The 18,279-nt window shown below is 43.5% G+C and overlaps 1 protein-coding gene across 4 annotated transcripts in view; it reads right to left on the bottom strand.

The window, feature by feature from the left end:
- Nucleotides 1–1,772: 1,772 nt before the first annotated feature.
- The window catches only part of arhgef28a (Rho guanine nucleotide exchange factor (GEF) 28a), a 48,495-nt gene continuing 31,988 nt past the window's right edge, over nt 1,773–18,279 (bottom strand). For 3 of the 4 annotated variants that reach the window (XM_035141402.2, XM_035141401.2, XM_035141403.2), the window contains 17 exons: nt 18,184–18,241; nt 17,883–18,018; nt 17,192–17,307; nt 16,549–16,689; nt 16,158–16,408; nt 15,925–16,050; nt 15,705–15,822; nt 15,327–15,581; nt 14,590–14,666; nt 14,241–14,419; nt 14,064–14,155; nt 13,801–13,986; nt 12,165–12,400; nt 11,397–11,444; nt 10,235–10,753; nt 7,752–8,037; nt 1,773–4,217 (listed from right to left, as the gene is read on the bottom strand). In XM_035141402.2, the coding sequence (XP_034997293.2) occupies nt 4,042–4,217; nt 7,752–8,037; nt 10,235–10,753; nt 11,397–11,444; nt 12,165–12,400; nt 13,801–13,986; nt 14,064–14,155; nt 14,241–14,419; nt 14,590–14,666; nt 15,327–15,581; nt 15,705–15,822; nt 15,925–16,050; nt 16,158–16,408; nt 16,549–16,689; nt 17,192–17,307; nt 17,883–18,018; nt 18,184–18,241 (3,000 nt within the window). In that variant the 3' untranslated portion in view covers nt 1,773–4,041. The remainder of the gene's footprint in view (nt 4,218–7,751; nt 8,038–10,234; nt 10,754–11,396; nt 11,445–12,164; nt 12,401–13,800; nt 13,987–14,063; nt 14,156–14,240; nt 14,420–14,589; nt 14,667–15,326; nt 15,582–15,704; nt 15,823–15,924; nt 16,051–16,157; nt 16,409–16,548; nt 16,690–17,191; nt 17,308–17,882; nt 18,019–18,183; nt 18,242–18,279) is intronic. The other variant, XM_035141400.2, reaches the window with a different exon arrangement.

Genomic DNA, 18,279 nt, shown 5'->3' with positions numbered 1-18,279 from the left:
CTGAGTATTCAGCGAATCAGAAGCACTTTGGGTTTTGTCTTATAAAATATATACATAACAAACAACTGGGAAGTAATTAATAGCATTTGAGAAAACATATGATGTATGTCTGTTTGCATATTTCAGGTTCTTATTTTAATGAAATGGAGAATGGTTGTGAACACCTGATTACCCTTAGTAAGACCTGAGAGAGAGGGAGGTGTCAGATTGCTATTGAGGCCTAGAAAAGCACAGTTACAGCAAACCAGCCAACCATAAATCAATGGAATTCTTTCATTCTCTCTCGTAAATTGTGCATGTGTTGGGGACTATTAAGCCGCAGATTTGGTGTTAGTGAATATTTACAGCAGAGAGGATGGTGCATGTGAGTTGGTCTCAAAAGAAAATCACATTGCCTACGTTCATGGTAATGGAGGATGAGCCAGTAACAGTCAGCCTCATTAATGTGTTTTGAATAGTTCTGGGGCCGAAGCAGCAGTCTGTGACACATAAGAATAAGATACCAAGCTTTGGATACACAGCAAATACTTTCCACTAGGATCAAATCCTTGATGGTTTTAGGCTTTTTATGTTTTGTCTTCTTTACATGATCATAGGGAGGGAGGACATTTTCCTCAGGGAATTGTTTGGCTGCAAAACGAAACAGATTTAACTTTGATTGTCAATTTGCATAATTCGAGGTATCAAGGAAGCAAGCAGGGAAATGAACAGAAGCCCAAATATCAATCCCTGGGGAACGCCACATGTCTGTTCACTCCAATATGACACAATTCACCTCTGTTTTGTTATTTTCTAAATTAATAAAAGCTGTCAGTGCGAAGTGACAGATTTTTTTGAGTAGACATACTGTATACAGTCAAAATCAAAGCAAATAGATGGACAGTTAGGCAGTAAGTTATTCAAAATCCTCAAAACAAGTGCTCACACTTTGGTGGCGTGTTGATGGTTATGATTAAATCTTGATGGGATGGTTTTGAATAAGGGAAATGGAAATGAAAAATACCTGTTTGTACTTAAACCAGTGTAATTCCACCTCAGCTCGTTTTCACTCAAAGATCTTCTCAGGTTTGAGACAAATCCGTGAAATCAATATGCTAATTAGTATAAATGATTATTAAAGCATGGATTATTTGGGAGATACCTGTGAATTCAATTAAAATTCAATTTAGCAAAGCAAAGAAATTGATGAGCTACAAAAATGAATGAGGACTGTAGCTATCAAGGGAATAGAATGGGTGTTTGTAGAGTAGTTGGGGACATAAGGTGATCTATAGACCCAATTTATCTGAGGCATTGCTCTTTTGTCGAAAAGGGAAAGAGCAACACAAAACACACACGTGGAGCCGAGGAAGCTCCAGTTGAGGAGTCAGTTTTCATTTTTAGCTTTTACGAGTGTGAGTTTCATTGTTAAGAATCTTTATGCGTTGAGAATGCAGCAGCCCAGCATTTTTTATACAGGCATGTTTGTTGCTACACAACATATCGCTTTCATCCGATACGGATGTTGTTTTTTTTTATTGCACTTCAGCGGTGCAGCCAGACAGGAAATCGGTAACAATTGAACACCTTGTCTACCACCTGTCACTGCTGACACCAGGACGTGCAGCACATTCATGTTCACCGCTTCACATTCAGACCACGCACGTGAAAGATGTGATATTTGTACCCAAACTACAACGTTGTGTTTGTGTTCCAACCAGTTTGCTGTATTTTTGTATTAATGCCCTCCATCGAGAAACGCTGTGTTAACCTAAGGAAAAACAAAGCACCAATTCAAGTTCGACAAAAGTAATTTTATCAATAAAGCTGTGTCTGCATATATAACACACGAGTAAACAACAAGAAAAACACCCTTTCATCAGTTTACACAGGCACGCTCCTATTTAAAATACAACCCTCCACAAAGCACTGTAGAACAACTCTTTTGTAATGTAATAAATAAATAAAAGCACACACATATAGACACGGTACCAAAATCACATCAAAAACACCGCCACTGCCTTATTGTCCCATTAGAAGACTGCAATGTTAATTCAATTCATCTTTTATAGTGTTGGTAAAAACACCTAAAGCATTGCAGGGACCTCTTTAAACAAAAACACCCATGAGCAATAAGAAGTAAATATACAACATTAAGAGGATGCTCTGCATCGGAACCTGCCGGCTGGCCGGGGCCTTTCTGTGTGGAGTTCACATGTTCTTCCTGTGTCTATCTGGGTTTTTGTGCGGGTACTCCAGCTTCCTCCTACAGTCCAAATACTGTACATGCAGGTTAGGTTAGCAGGAGACTCTAAATTGACAGTAGATGTGAATGTGAATTGTTGTTTGTCTCTGTATGTTGGACCTGTGCTGGACTGGGGACATGTCCATGGTGAACCCCGCCTCTCATCCAATGTCAGCTGGGGTTGGCCCCAGCCGCCCCCTGCCACCCCGCTAAAAGATAAGCACTATAGATAATGGATGGACTATGTGAATATTTTAGTGTAAGAATGAGGTGTTTCAGGTACAACTTCATATTGTACTGGGTAATAATTTAAGAATAACATCTTACCCCCTATAGAACTTGGTCACACATTGGCAAATTAAGTGAATATCGCTGGCCAAAGTTTAGCAAAGTTGAAATCCAAATTACTTTACCAGAGGAAGCAGACGTTGAATTTGCCTACTTGCTCTCACAGAGTCACTGAAACATTCGCATATGTGGGACCTCACCCTTACAAATAAAGATGAAGTAAAATGGTCTTTTCATTAAGTGATGACAGAAAATTTAAATAAAAAGGTTCTATCGATAAAGCCATGCCCGGATGTGATGCTTATATCAGCAGAAAAACACTCTCAATGTTCATACTACCATGTTGATGGTTAGCAGGTAAAATGTTTACAGAGTTCACCATAATTAGCACTAGAGACAAAGAACAGCTGAATCTGAAGGGAATGGCATGTGCAGGTATTTGGGCATAAACCAAAGTAGTGGACAAATACAAAGTTTCACCTGGACTTGCAGCTAAAGATGAAAAGTTAAGCGATGACAAGTTGTTGTAATTCATCCTGGGGTGAACACAAATGTCTGAACCACATTTGTGGGATGAGTGCGTGTGAGTGCGAGTGTATGAATGTTCATGGGGAACAATGAACATTTGAACAAAATGTAATGGTAACCCGTTATGTAGTTTTTCAAGTGCTGGAGCAACTGACTGTCGGACATTACTATCCCAAGATAATGAAGGAGAAATAAAAGAAAACAAAACTTTTGCAACACAACTTTTTTTTTTACATTGTGCAGATGTGCTGAAAAGATGCTTTCTCAGGCTTTTGTGGTGGAAATGCTGCGCAGTGATAAAACGTAGAGAGATATTACTACAGCTGCAGCATCTTTCTAAAAATCCCCATCTGAGCTTATTTTTCCTAACAAGAAAAAACATTCTTCCGATAAAAGAGAAGTAAATGATGGCTACAGGCAGTGAGTCGGAAAAACGTGGGACTGACGCTGTCGCGCCTCATCTTTCAATTCGAATGCTTTGTGCTCTGTATTATGCTCGTACATAAACATAGCCTGTCTGATAAGTGACAGAGAGACAGTTTACTCTATGGCAGGACAATCACCCGCTGGAGAGATGCAGCCTGATATTGGGTTTACACTTTCTCCCCCCCCTGTGGTACATTTAATAAATATGTTGCTCCAGAGATGAGATATGTGGGACTTGAGGAAGGGAGAGAGGGAAAAGAACGGATGCAGAGGCCCAGGCAGACAATTTAGACCACACGCACAAGCACAAATAACAGAAAGTAAAGAGACAGTGAACACCCGGTGGGGCTTTGAGTTAAGGTGCATGACACATGTGAGATTGAGTCTGAAACAACCTCAGTTTCCTTATCTCAGTTTCTCTCTGTGTGTTTCCAGTAACTCTCCACGCCACAAAAAAAAAGACCACACAGCAATCTTTCAAATATAGAAGAAAAATGGAAAAAAAAAAGGACTCCATTAATGTCTCTATCTTCCTCCAAGTGCTGGGTTGGCTTTTTAAGTCTCTTTATGGATATTCAGAGGTACACTATGGTTTCTTCCCTGCCCTCCTCCCCGCCGCTGTCAGTCTCCAAGGAAACCAGCGCACTGAGGTCCAGCTGAGGGTCTCTGGGATGCGGGAGCTCCGGATACAGATCAGCTCCACTTGCTCTCGACAACCAGGTCTCCCCGATGTAGCTGTGACTGCTATGATCTGTGTGGGCACATAAAACAAAACAATATTATTATCGGTAATGCAGTGACTTTATTAAACCTGCCTGTTCTCTTGTCCTGTGTTGATGCTCCGGAGCTACTTCAGAATTATTCCTTGTCATTAGTGAGTCCTCCTTAAACAGTTCTACAATATATTCTGTGGTGCAGAGTGAAGTTAGAAAACGTTGTGTTCATCCTGCCTGGTTTATCTGCAGTGAAGATTCACTGTTTTTCATAAAATGAAACTGAATTTGCTTAATTACTTTTCATGCATGTGGCTGGTGTTATTATATATCATATATTGCATGTCAACTACCTTAGGTGTCTGTCAGGAAACCAACACAATCTTCAGACCTAAGTTTACAACTTTTCAAAATAAAAGCTCTGTAATTAAAAAACATTGTGCTTTTACATTGAAAAAAAACTGCCAAACAGGAAGTTATTCCGTGAGTGTTGATGCTATGATGGAGATCTGCACCCATCTGTGATAAGCTGATAAGATGAACGGTGTGTAGAAGAAATGCAGCAACTGACAGTGATAATGCATCTGCCAGACAAAAACTAAGGAGACTTCATCGTTTAGTAAGCACTGAAAAAGAATCACCAGGATGGGACATGTAGCCACTGTTTAATGAGCTCAGTCTAATTGTTTAGCCCACTTGTCTAATCGCTGACAGCGTATAGATCTGCCACAGCTGCTGCCTCCTGCGTGAGAGTGAAAGTCAAAACAGAAAGATCTTCTGGGTATCCATCATTCCCCCTGTACTTAGAGGTGTCACGTTTATCATTATCTCTGTCAGCCCACTCAATCGTCACGGGCGCGATTCGATGACACCTGCCTACGCGCCCATTCACGGCCGACAAGACGAGATGAGGAAACCAGCGGAAGGAAACGAGGAAGGATGAACCACCAGGATGTGTGTGAAGTGTGTTTGAGCGAAATATTATATTTCCAGCTCGGGGCGTAGTGTTCTCATCATAAGAGCAATAACATTATTATTCAATTACCTGAAAGACAATGTGTTCTTGTGCAGAGCTGATAATGTGTCCGTGTGTGTGTGTGTGCTTGTAATTGTGTGTGTGTGGCGGGTACCATGTAGCATTAGGGGCAGGTGTGTGCTGTCATGGCAACAGATGGTGTGAACTATAAATTGCCTCATTGTGTCCCTGTAGGAGAGTGTCTCCGTTTGATTAATTATATAAGAGTCTGTTAGAGCAGCACTGTGAGCCACCGCATAGGCCTGAACTTTGATATATGAGACATCGGCCACATCATAAAGATTCTCCACTGAGTAAGATTTCAGAATTATTATTATGACATCAAATTGATGCCATGTAAGAGAAAGCAATAAATTGATACAATGAACATTTGTTAAAAAAGCTACAGTGAAATGCAGCTGCAGGATAATAATGTGAGGCTTTTTCAAAAAGCTGGTGATGTGGCTTCAGTTGGTGTCTATCCGTGTTAGAAAGGTGTAAATGTAGCTCCAGCTAAATAATGTTGATAAAATATAGCAACTAATTTTTCATGCAAATCCATTGCTTTTCTTTTCACAAGTCTATGTGATCAGTCTGGGGAAGTTGATTAAACAGTACACAACAACTGATGAAGCACTGAACTTTTAAAACAACAACAACAACAAAATAAATGACGTGAAGCGAGTGTGTGTCATTTTGACTTATTCATCCGTTTCAGTGTGTTAATTGTCCTGATTGGTCAAACAAAGACACATTTCCTGATCTGGAGGGACAAAAAAAGTCCTGTATTAGTCTCTTGCAGTGATCTCAGTATTGAGCATAAAAAAACCTAGACATTACTGTGCAGCTCAAAGCTTTGTTACACAGTCACAAAGCAGGTTTGCGCATCATGCAGCCCATTATACAATAATAATTAATCTACTGTACACACAGCCTCATCCCTCTCCTCAACTTGTAACGCTCTCGTCCTCTGAACAAAACGGTGAGCAACAAAAAACCAATACTTATCAGATGATAAAGTGGTTTCAGAAAATTCCATCCAACTGGTTCCTCTAGATTACATTGTGCCGGGACAAATTATGGAAATGAAAACAGGGTGGGTATGTATGTGTGCATGCATGCATGAGAAAAATGTTTCACATGCTCAGGTGACGATGCAAAGTGAGATCATATTTTGATCCGTGTGACTGGTGGCACGTTGGGGAATTTGCATTTGTAAGAGGTTCCTTTTGTTCTTACAGGAACAAAGAGATACCCGGTTCCTCAACATACCACAGACAGAGGGTGACTGACTATGTGGTCGCAGAGAAGCATTTAAAGTCTGGAGTGCACGTGAAATCCTAAAACGACTCCTTTTTACAGGGTTAAAACTAATAGAAATGATGCGGAGATTGGAAGTTTTATTCAGTTTCCTATAATTATTTTACTGCAGGTCCTCATGGGAGTGGATGGTGAGTAGATGTCAGCTGGAACGCACCTTGCATCGCAGGCTGCAGCCAAGTATGTGCCCCGGGCTTGTTGACAAGTGACTCAGGTTTCACTGGAGCCTGTGTGTGCTCAATAATGAGGAAAGGTTAAAAAGCTGATCAATGAGGAAGAGATTGCTCCGCCTGTAGCTGGCAAACAAAACCAGGAAGTCCACATCAGCTGCAGTTAACACTGACCCATTTTCCCACGGGCTGAGTCGAATTGCAACCTGTAATTTCCCCCCCGCCTGTCGTGAATGTAAGCACGAGCGTGTGCATGAATGGATTAGGAATGTGGACGGACACAAAGTGAGAATGCGGCCGACGCCTTCGCGAGTGAAGCCCAGATGAATCCTTCATCTACATCTCTCATTCCCCGCCTTTCAACCCCCCCTCACCCCTTTTCGCCTGATGCGATGACAAGTCATGCTGTAATGAGTTTTGTAAAGATTTTTCAAGATCAATGTCCCAATCAGTCAGCCATCGCCCGCGAACTGTGATTCACATGCTGTTGTCTGCCAGTCGATAGATAGAGAGGCCATTGATTTTCCTTTGCTCTGGCAGGCGAGGGACCCCGGCTCGCTGCTGGTGCAGGTGGAGCTGGTGGGGAGGACGGGCGGGGGGGGTTTCTTTGTCAGGAGACATTGATTAACGGAGAGGAAGGACAGACAAGGCCTCACCGTGGATACAGCCTTGAGAGCAGTGTGTGTGTGTTGTGTGTGTGTGTGTGTATACAGCATGCTCTCACATAGGCAGAGGGCTTGTTTACATTCTCACAGGAAGCACATTTCGCAATAATGTTGAGCCGCTATGAAAACAACGTCCAACAGTGCAATAAAAGAGGCACTTAAGCTGCGTAATGCTGCACCATTAGCTCTGAGATACAGGATATTAATCATAACCACTAATCAAAATTAGCAATTGAGCCACTTGATGCTTTCTATGGTGGATATTTCAATGTCAGATTAATTCCCATATGACAGCAAATTGAACATTTTGACTTATGCACGGACAAATCAAAATATTTGCAGATTTTAGCAAATTGTAATGACACCGTTTTTCGAAAGCATTGACTTGTTAGTATTTCTTACCAGTGGGTGTGTGCTGCAGTCCCAGCTTTCCTGCAGGGCTGTAGAGGTACCCCGTCCCCATCATCCATCCCTGGGAGTCTGAGTGAGGACTATGGGGGGTCTTAGCTATGGGGGGCTGTCTGCTGTTGGACCTGGCCAGCAGGGTGTTGAGACAATTATGTTTGCTGGGGTCATTCTTTTTGTGGTGGACGTGGCGGTTGTTGATGCTGGTGCTGGCGAACGCAGCCTCGTTCACAAACATGGAGCCGTTACCGCCGAGGTCCCTTGACTGACTGGGTGCCGAGTCCTGAGGGGGCGAACAAATGTCACAGTCACATTCAGCGACAGACAGAAAGATGAAAATCAAGCACTGTGTGAAACGTGAAGAAAGAGAAATTGCATATTTTTATATATAAGTACTTTTAGAGAAAATGGAAATTTATAGCTGGACCATTTCCCCATTGACCCATAGATGTATTCATTAATTATAAAACTGTATATAAAGATGGTCTTCCCTTCTTTCCATTCTTTAAAAAGAATCTAAAATATAGATGCAAGTGTTGCCATCTTGCACTGGTGACAACAATTGGACGCACAGTCTGCACTGGTCACATTTTATTTTGAAATTCGAACATTCACTCCAACGTGGGGGGTGCAGGTTGTATTCGACATGTCATGTCAAAAATATACATGTGTAAAAGCACATCAGAGCATCCAAAGTAGTTTGTCCCCTGATCCAACAGAGGGCGATCACTGTCAGCTTGAGCTACTGCATGCCCTCTTGACCTATTAGTAAAGTTAGCCATTAATGTTACGTTGTTTGTGTTCAAACAAACAAAGTGTGTGTCACGTCAAATTTGATCGAACTTGATTTTTGGAAAAACTGACAGCTGTAGTCTGCAGACCAGTGATAAGCGAGTGGAGTGGTATGAAAATACTGCTGATACACATGCTCGACCAATCAAGAGCAAGTCCCATCTGTCAATTATGATGTGTCAACAACCTGTTTTTATAGCATCAAATTACTAATAAAGAACTAAATAAACCAAACAAACGTACATCATTGTGATAAAATAAGAGAAAAATGTACCAAACACAAACTTCAACTGTTTAATCTGGTCCATGTCCCATCTGCTTACATGGAGGAGGCAGGGGTCTATGACCTATACTGCAGACAGCCACCAGGGGGTCGATGAAGACAATTTGGCTTCACTTTTTGGAGCTGCCATGTCATTCATTTTTAAATACAGTCTATGTGAGTAATAAAATATCAGACATTTCTTGCTCCACCCTCGGCACAAAGGCCATGAATGGGATTATATTTGTGGAGCTCACAGCCCTGCACAACTGCTTACTCTGTTTTTTATATAGGGGAAAAAAAGCTACATTTCTTTTTGCTTCAAGCGTCGCAAACAAACCTCCACTGGATGAATGTAAGTGAGAAAAGGGGTTTGTCATTTCGGGGGAACTGACACTTTAATGAGAAGGTGTGACAGACTATCCTTGTCTAATACCACCCTTCTCTTCACTCCCATCATCACACCACTGCTGAACCGAGGCAGCGCAGCTAATTAGAGGTCTCCGTCTCTGACCCCGTGAACTGCAGCCTCTGGCTAAAGCATTAGCGGGGAACATAAGGACCTCCACTACCTCCGCACGCCTTTGTCCCACCACTGCTGTCACTGCACTGACTAAAACAGATGAATGGACGTAAATAAGAAAAAAAACATTCAGGAGAACCTCATCACGTCTCGCCTGCAAGAGCCCTGGGTGGTGCGTAGATTAATGAGGGGGGAGAGGGAACAGTGTAACACAAGTCTGCTCATTTGTCCGTCCGTTCGAGTGCTCTGTGTGCGTCTTTTGAACAGGCACACACACCTGCTGAACTGAGCAGCACAAAGAACGGCTAAACGTGCTCTGTTTGTTTCACTGCTGCTGCTTTTTGCACGCGAGGTACACTGAGACCTAAAGGGCACGGCGAACAGTGCACCCTTTATCCTCCGAGACTTCCAGCTGCGGGGGACATTTCACCGTTGTGCTTTTCAAACAGAGTGTCGATAATTTAGACCCTTTTGGACACGGCTGATTGGTTTCTTGGGCTGCGTGCCTCTGGTTTTAATTATTTCGTCTGGGCTTTTATTTGCAACGGTTTAATTATCATCAATCATTGGGATGTTTATTGGTGAGTGGAGCTGCTGGAGCTCTAAGACAAATGATGCTGAAATTGCTCTCATTATCGCGGGTCGTATATCAAGAGGGGATTGAGCTGCTCTGTGTAAATGAGTGTAACTCAGGATGATAGCTGTCGGAGAAAAGCTTCACATTAATGACTTTGGCTGAGAAATACTCCATAAACACTGAATATCTACACCACACTCTCGTCAGGGTCAAGATCTTTGGTCAGAAACCGTTCAGAGCTCTTGTCGAGTGACTCAGACTGAACACAAGTTATTTTGAAACCTATGAAGATATGTCTGAGGCGTCAGTTGTGTTCGTCCCCGTACCTGCTGCACATCTAGAGGTATGACCATGTGTGGAATCACAGTGGGCAGGCTCCTCTGGCGGCCGTGCGTCCACGTCTGGAGCAGCTTCTGCTGGCCCTCCAGACGCTCTCGCTCCCTCTCCACGCTCCTCTGGCCCTCCCTGAGCCGCTCCAAACTCTGCTGGTACTCCTCCTGCTGCTCGTCCAGCTCTTCCCTCTCGCGCCGCAGCCTCTCCACCTCCAGGTGGCACTGCCTCTCCCTCTCCTCCAGCCTGCTCTCCTGCTCCCCCTGCTGGCTCTCCCTGGCCTGGCACGCCCTGTCCCAGCGCTCCTTCTCCTGGCGCAGTCGGTCCTGGAGCCGCTGAGCCGCCACCACCTCCTCTTTCTGCTTCTCCAGGTTGCGTTGCTTCTCCTGCTCTTGCAGGGTGTTGCCGCGGGCGCTCGGAAGGTGAGGTCGCTGAGCTCGTGGCGACGGGCGCCCGGTCTCTTGGAGGAGGAGCCTCTGGACCTCGTAGCAGCTGTCTTGGATGGTCACTGCAGCCTGGCATAGAGAGGGAAGGGCACAGAGGTCATGAAAACCACAAATATAAATACATGTGCATCTCCACAATAGGCAGCGAGACGGTGATTTGAATGGCAAATGTGATGGAAATGATGTTTTATATGATAAGGAAGCAGTATCTCTTTACATGGTGATAATATCCCACCTGCACTGGCAGAGGTGTGGTTTTCAGGTTAATATGTAAGGAAGGATACTCAACTTTGCATCTGAAAATGTAATTTTGATTAAACCACTCAAACCTACACAGAGTGGACACACACATCCTCATGCAAACACACACTTTCTCTCTACACAGATTTTACATTTTATACCACAGTGGAGTGTGAGTGTACAGTGAAACAAAAACACCCATCAGCAGGGAAAACAGATCAGATGGATCCTCTCCTTCGGCTTCAAACAGCTGCGGAGTGTCACTTCTCTGTTTACTGGAGCCGGAGTGTGCTGAAGCCTTCATCTCCACTGAGTATGACACTGACATAGTGAAAGTAGCATTGTGTCAGCTCACAGTGAGGTGGTTTGTGTGCTTGTTTGTTTGTTGACTTGCTGACTGGGTGATAATATAGAGGAGGGCGATGTGAGAAACATGGTGGTTGTATAACTGAACACTGAGTAATCCACTCACCTGCAGACTGTAGAGTAACTGCGTCAGGCTTTGGACACTTTGAGAAACCTGTCCATGGACAAAATCGCACAAGAGATGCAGATTAATATGTCATCTGTACTTTATACGCATGATTTTTAAGATTTCATATAAATGTCACATGACTCGTGCCATGTAACTCATTATTTACCATCTAAGTACTCAGGGAACTAAAAAAAAAAACCCTTAATGGGGAGTCAAAATCTGAAGTTGCATTCATGAAACATCTGCGCCCCCTTGAGGCCGCTTGCTTTTCCTACCCGGGTTGAATTATCACACGGCGGTTGGTAAGAAAAAGATTTCTCTCTTATCGAAGTCATTTACCTCACAGAAAGCTGCTAACGTTGGCACAACGGTGGCGTGGTAATTGGAATAAGTCTGTATATCCATTTTTAATGGCACAATACCTGTGGGAGCTAAATGGACTTCTTCCTTTATTATGAGCTTATCAATGATTCATCCCATTAAGGCTGAAATGTAATTCTAATAGGCCGCGCTGAATTATTAAAACGACTGCTGGCAATCTTGAGCCACACGTCTGTGGAGAAATGGAGGGCGGTGACGTTCAGATGCAGTTCAGAGGCTGTAATGACCTCTAACAACACTGCTGTATAGTGTCTCCACCGTACAGTAATGGGGAAAAAACATCACATCGTAAAAGTCCATCAATATTTAATAGAAACAGCCCATTTAATTTTCTATATCAATTTATATCACGATATTAAGCAGGCAAAGCAATAAGCTAAATACCTTTCGCTTATGTACCTTCAAGTCAATGTCATCCGACTCCGGGGACTGAGGAACGACGGCCTGGGTCCAGCTCCCCTCCCCGGCCTCGGGGGTCGCAGGTGAGGGCTCTGAAGAATCTGAGGGGAGCTGTACATGCGGAGCAGGGCTGACGGCGAACACAGAGTCCGTGTCAGAGTCCGGGCCGTGGCTGGACGGAGAACGGGCCTTGGCTGACAGCGTAGCTTTGAGGTTTTCAGCTGGAAGACATGAGCAACACAAGTGTGAAACCAAAGCTGCTTTTCAGACACGCACTGAACTTTGGAGAATGTCTTTCTCCAGAGTTTCTGCTTCTAGCAAACTGAGGATAACGTCCAAATGAGCCCATGTGAGAATACATAAGGAGGCCCTGCAAAGGATTCACCCCGAGCGACAGACACAAAAATGAAAAACAAGAAAACAATATCTCAGTAAGAACAAGCGGAGCCATACACGTCGTAGACACCGACGAAGATGAAGAGGAGATTTTTCGGTGACAAAGGCCAACGCACATCGATGTGCTTATAACAAAAACACAGGATTTCCACAGTGGAATTTATGTGTCACATCCCTCCCCCGCCTGCTGCACCATAAAAATTGAATTGAATTGAATTGAATTGAAAACAGCTCAAGCGTGAAACTCGTCTGCTTATAAGGTGCATGTGGGTTAGAGTTTAGTGTGAGAGGTCGGTTCAAGGAACATAACACAATTATTTTTTGATGCCTTTGAATTTCAAATTTGATTTTCTAGGCTTGTCCTGTAATTTATATCTGATGAAATAAAGGCAAGGTAAATAAATCGATCCCACAGGATTCAAATCTGTACCGCTGCTTTCAGACATGAACCCTCACATATGAGGATTGCAGGAGGAGACAGTCCGTGTCGGACAGCGTCAGGAAAATGTCCAGAATACTCAGGCCAGAGGTGATGCCTGGGTAGAGCATGTAGAAGGCACCACATCAACACCGCTGTCAACACTTATTGCCAAGAGCTCTTGAATCTTGTCTTTCCAAATCCATGTCTTCTTTGGCATCTTGTAAGTGTGTGGCTCCCTTTCTTTCATCCTGAGATGTTTTCTTTGTGTTCAACACCCAGGGACATTTCACCAGGGGAGTGACAGGAAGCATTCTGGAAAATGTCCGGAGCCACAGACTCGGACATTTGCGTTCTCACACACAGCCCCTCCTCCTCTCTTTGGTGTGGGACTGGGATGGGCTTTTGTGCTGGTAAGGTGCATGTTGGTTTGACTTGTGTGTGAGTTAGGTTCAAGGACCATAAAACTATATTTTGTGAATTTCCTTAGATTGTCAAATTAGATTTTCTGGGAGATGATAAAAACATGTTAATGGTTCTTTTTTACATTATACCTGAGCAAAATCCCAAATAAGCTTTTGTCAAAGGATAAATATTTCTTTAAGATACCATCAAACCAAGAACAACAGACCTGCCATTGTCATTGATATTAAATGTATGGAGAAACTAATCTTTGGAAAAATATCAATAAAAAAAAAACAGAGTACATTTCTTAATATGATTCTTGTTTTGAGTTGGCAAAAAAACCAAATAGCACAGTACTCTACGTGTGTTCATGCGGTGCACAGTGTGTACCAAACATCTCACCCTCCTGCAGAGCTGCAACCAGCAGCTCGGCCGCCTGGGGCACGTCCTCTGAGTGCGGCTGGACGAGCAGCCGCGGCTCCACTGCCGAGGCGTCCGTCCTCCCACTCAGAGCAGAGAGCTCGGTGTAGATCTGCAGCTTCTCCTCCAGGCTGGAGCAGATCTGCTGGTCCTGGCTCATCAGACTCTCTGAAAACACAGGTTCACATCGTTCAAGGACCAAGTAAAATATTCAAGATTATAAAAGAAAAGAAGGACTAAAGTACCTTGTAACTTGTGAATCTTCTGAACACGAGCCTCAGCAGCTCGCTTCTCTTCCTCAGATTCACTCGCGTACTCCTCCTCTTCTTCCGGACAGCTGAGCAGAGGCAACAGTGAAAGAAAGTTAGAAAAACTGTTCCAGCAAACGGTGAACATTTTAAATTCAGTTTCTGTCCACAAACCTCTCCACAGCCTCTCTAATGAGCCTCATCCAAGCGTTCCGTTCCTCTTTGGACGACGTGTGGACCTCGTACATTTCTGGCCCCGCAGATGACGCGCTGATCAGAAACATCCCCCTCTCTTCATTCGCTACTTCTCGCACTATTAACTTCTGCAGTGCGATGACTGGAGGCTTCTGGTCCTGGAGCACATTCAAACAGGGAAACGTATTATTTGACATAAGATGATAGCAGCTCTACATGAAATGGTTCACTTTATATGAACAGCTAATAGGGTATAACATTCTGATCGCTGTTACAGCTGGTTATTTGTCTATTTGAGATCAACAAAATGCAATTAATGTGCGCGTACCACAGTGGCAAACGTGTACTTCTGGTCTTTTTCCTGCAGGAAGATGAGCGTGTCTGTGAGAAGGAGCGCCAGGACGTCTGTGGAAGTGAGGACAAGAAAGAAAACATTGTCATTAATTCATTCATTCAATCGTTCAACCTGTATTTAGAAAATCATTGAGGGTATGTAACTTTCAATAACATCACAGGTACACATACAGTATAACAGAATAATTGTGTTTAATTAATGTGTAAAATGTAAATGAACTGAACAGTACTGTACAAGTCACATGTATATTTATACATTGCTTCTATGTGCAGCGCTTTCTATCACACACCACTCCCAGTTTGGTTCAGTTTATTGCCCAAACACTTCAGCAAGCAGACTTAAGGAGCTGTGAATCTAACCACAGACGTTGTGGTTAGTGGACCACCCACTCTCTCCCCTGAGCCACAGCTGCCCAAACACTTAAAAGCTATTTTTTGAAAATTAGAACATGGAAATTTGCCGGCCACTTGACTACAGGCTGAGTTTACGTATGATGGCCTGTTGCTATTTAGGGCTTTATAAATACACTGAAAACAATGGTTGTCTCTTCTCACTGTGAAATATGAGGAATTCAGTCACAGTCAATGACTGAATCTTGGTGCTCCAGAGTGGAGGCAGAGGTGATAACGTCACCATAATCCAGGAGAGACATGAAGATGTCACGTGAGAAATCCAAATATCAGCGTGTAACAATAAATATATATATTCACCTTTCAGTCGCCCGGTGGCAGTCTTCCACAGGAGCAGGCCCTGGTGCTTGAGAATTTGTCCCGGCCCCATCATGTCCTGCTTCCTGAAGGTATGTCCGCTCTTCAGCTTGGTCGAGCTGCGGTTCTCCATGCGGTTCCACACTTCCTGTAATCTCTGATGCCACTCATACTCGCTGACCCTCAAGTTCACGGCTGCTATCACCTCCCGGATCTGAGCCAGGGCTCTCGAAAGGTCGGCACATTCCTCTGTGTCCTCTGAGAAACAATGAAGGACCAATGCAGAGAAGACTGAAGGATCATGTTGTGTTTTAGATGAACATTTACAGATGAAATACCATGAAGAGCAATTTCCCCAGCAGGTGGCAGCAGATGACTTACCTTGAGTGTATTGTAGGATCCTCTCCAGCAGCACTGGGTACTTTGTAATCCTTTGGGTTACGAGCAAGATGCATTCTGGGATCTCTCTCCGTCGCACCAAGGAATTATTACCTTGTTGCTTGAAAAATTAGCATAAACGATTATGCTAATACCTAATTATGCTTATGCTAATATAGTGATGCTTGTATTAGTATCTATTTATCTGAGAATGTAAAAGTACCTTAATGAAGTTCTGAAATCTTTTGTTGTGCTGCTGTAGTTCTTTGAAAAAGTTGACGGCTTCGTTGTGACGACTGCAGAATTCTCCATATACCTGCTTCATGTTCTCGCCACTCTCCTCTGAAAACTGCAGAAAAACACACACACACACACACACACACACACACACAGTGATTCCCTTTGTCACCACCTCACCAGATACACTAAATAAAAAGGTAGTTTCAGAGGACCGACCTGTTGGAGCAGGACGTCTCCTATTCGCTGGATGAGGTAGTTCCTGTGTCCCTGCGGCTCGGCCGAGCTGTGTCGCCGCTCCTTCATGGCGGCGAAGAGGCCGTGGTGGAAGAGGAGCAGCTGGTCCAGACAGGGGAAGACCCGCTTCACCGCTTCTGAGTCGAGCTGCACCTCCTCCCTCATGCCTCGCCGGAAAACCTCGGCCATGATGTGGAGCGTCTGCAGGTGGTGGAGCTCAGTCTGCATCAGCTCTGCGTCACAGGTTCAACACGCGTGTCACTTAAAAACACTTTTACATCATGTTCCCTCTCTGCAACAATCTGAATCTGTTGCTCAACCCCCTGACAGAAAACGACACATTCCAGTCGGCTTCTTTCTCAACTCTGCTCACCATAGATGACATCCTGCCTCTTGACCGCTCGTTTCTCGAGCTTCTTGCAGAACTCGTTCTCCACCGTCAGACTCCACGACTCCGCCTCGTAATCCGCAGCATCCGCCGAGATGTCACCTTGGATACACGTGTCCACACTGTCTATGTGTATGAAGGGGGATAAAACAATTTTTGATTCAAATTGCCATGATTCTTTTTTTGTTTATCAGTGTAAAACTGTTACTAAAAAGAGACGGGGCTCTTTACTTTCACTTTACTTCAACCCTGCAGATAATTATCTGAGTCTAACTTTTCTCTGTACATTTATGATTATGAATATTGAAAATAGGTACCATACAATCAAAAGTGTCATTTTTTTAAATACACATTTCTTTTTCAAACAATTCTCATTTTGTAACATACAGTCCTCAGAGGGGGTGTGACCATAGCTAGCAGCTCATTTACACTTTTCCCATTTGTTGACTTTGCTTCTTATTACTGGACGGGTTCTAGGCCACGCTGGTCACAAAGGGACATGGTAGTAAAATACTGTTTGGGTGCACGGGGACATGTAGAATTGGATAAACCCCTTTGATATCAATCTGTTTTTTCGTGTATTTTTCAGTGTAAATCTGTGAAACAATGAGCTTCATTCATCTCATACCTTCTCCGAAGGATGAGTCCGTGGAGGTGGAGGACGTCGGCGTCGGCAGCAGCTCCTCTGAATGACTGAGCCCCTTCACTGCGTCACACTCTGTCTCTGAACTCTCACTGAGCCGACTGTACCCACAGAGAAAACACAGAGAAACATCATTATGTGAATAACTTTCACCAAAATCATCACACAATATATTAAGTTTGATGCCCAGTCACTTCTTAAAACTTTTATTGCATTGAAATCATAAATTAACCACAAAATGTCCAACTTTGTCCTTAAAATTATTCTTAATATTTTTATTTCATACACCCAGTGACATAATTAGTAATAAGGATTCAGTTCATATTCATACATTTATAAACATATTTACATATACACATAAACAAAGATTCATAACTTCTTACAAACATCTGCTTATTTAACTGAAAGAGAAAGGAAGGGTGTGTGTGTGTGTGTGTGTGTGTGTGTGTGTGTGTGTGTTCCTCCTGTAATATTCGCACACTAAGTGTGTGCTTTGTGTAGTTTTACCCAGGATCCTCATATCTCTTCCACTGTTTTTATTCTCTGAAAGGTATTTTTTCCATTTCTGAGATTTCCTGTAACGTTACTTTCCATTTCTGAACTGACGGATTTGAGGTTTATAGCCAGTTCCTAGTTATTCACTTCAGGGCTGAGATATTAAGCATTAAATACTGACCTTTCACTGTTGGGGAAACTTCCAGACAAACAGCTTGACTGGGTCACCGTGTCCTTCTTCTCCTTCCCCGTCATGACAGGAAGAGAGGTAGAGATGGGGATCACACACTGCGGAGGTGTGTCTCTCACTGTGAAATCTGTGGGGATACAGAGAAGAAGCCCACATTAGCACATGCCACTAAAACCATGAGAGCAGCCAGGCAGAAATGTTACAAACAGGAAGCTTCATGCAACAAGACGACGATTACGAGAAATCAACAACAGAACAGTCTGTGACCGTTGACCTTGTCTTGTAAACTCACTCTGTGGGAGGGATGCTGTCCTGTTCTTCACCATGGTAACAGCATATTTATCCTGTTTCTAAGTAATACAAATGAGAGAGGCTGGTCAGAGCGTAT

Source organism: Hippoglossus stenolepis, chromosome 18 (genome assembly GCF_022539355.2).
Source record: "Hippoglossus stenolepis isolate QCI-W04-F060 chromosome 18, HSTE1.2, whole genome shotgun sequence".
In the NCBI taxonomy this organism is placed as follows: domain Eukaryota; kingdom Metazoa; phylum Chordata; class Actinopteri; order Pleuronectiformes; family Pleuronectidae; genus Hippoglossus; species Hippoglossus stenolepis.
This window is presented reverse-complemented; position numbering and strand designations above follow the sequence as displayed.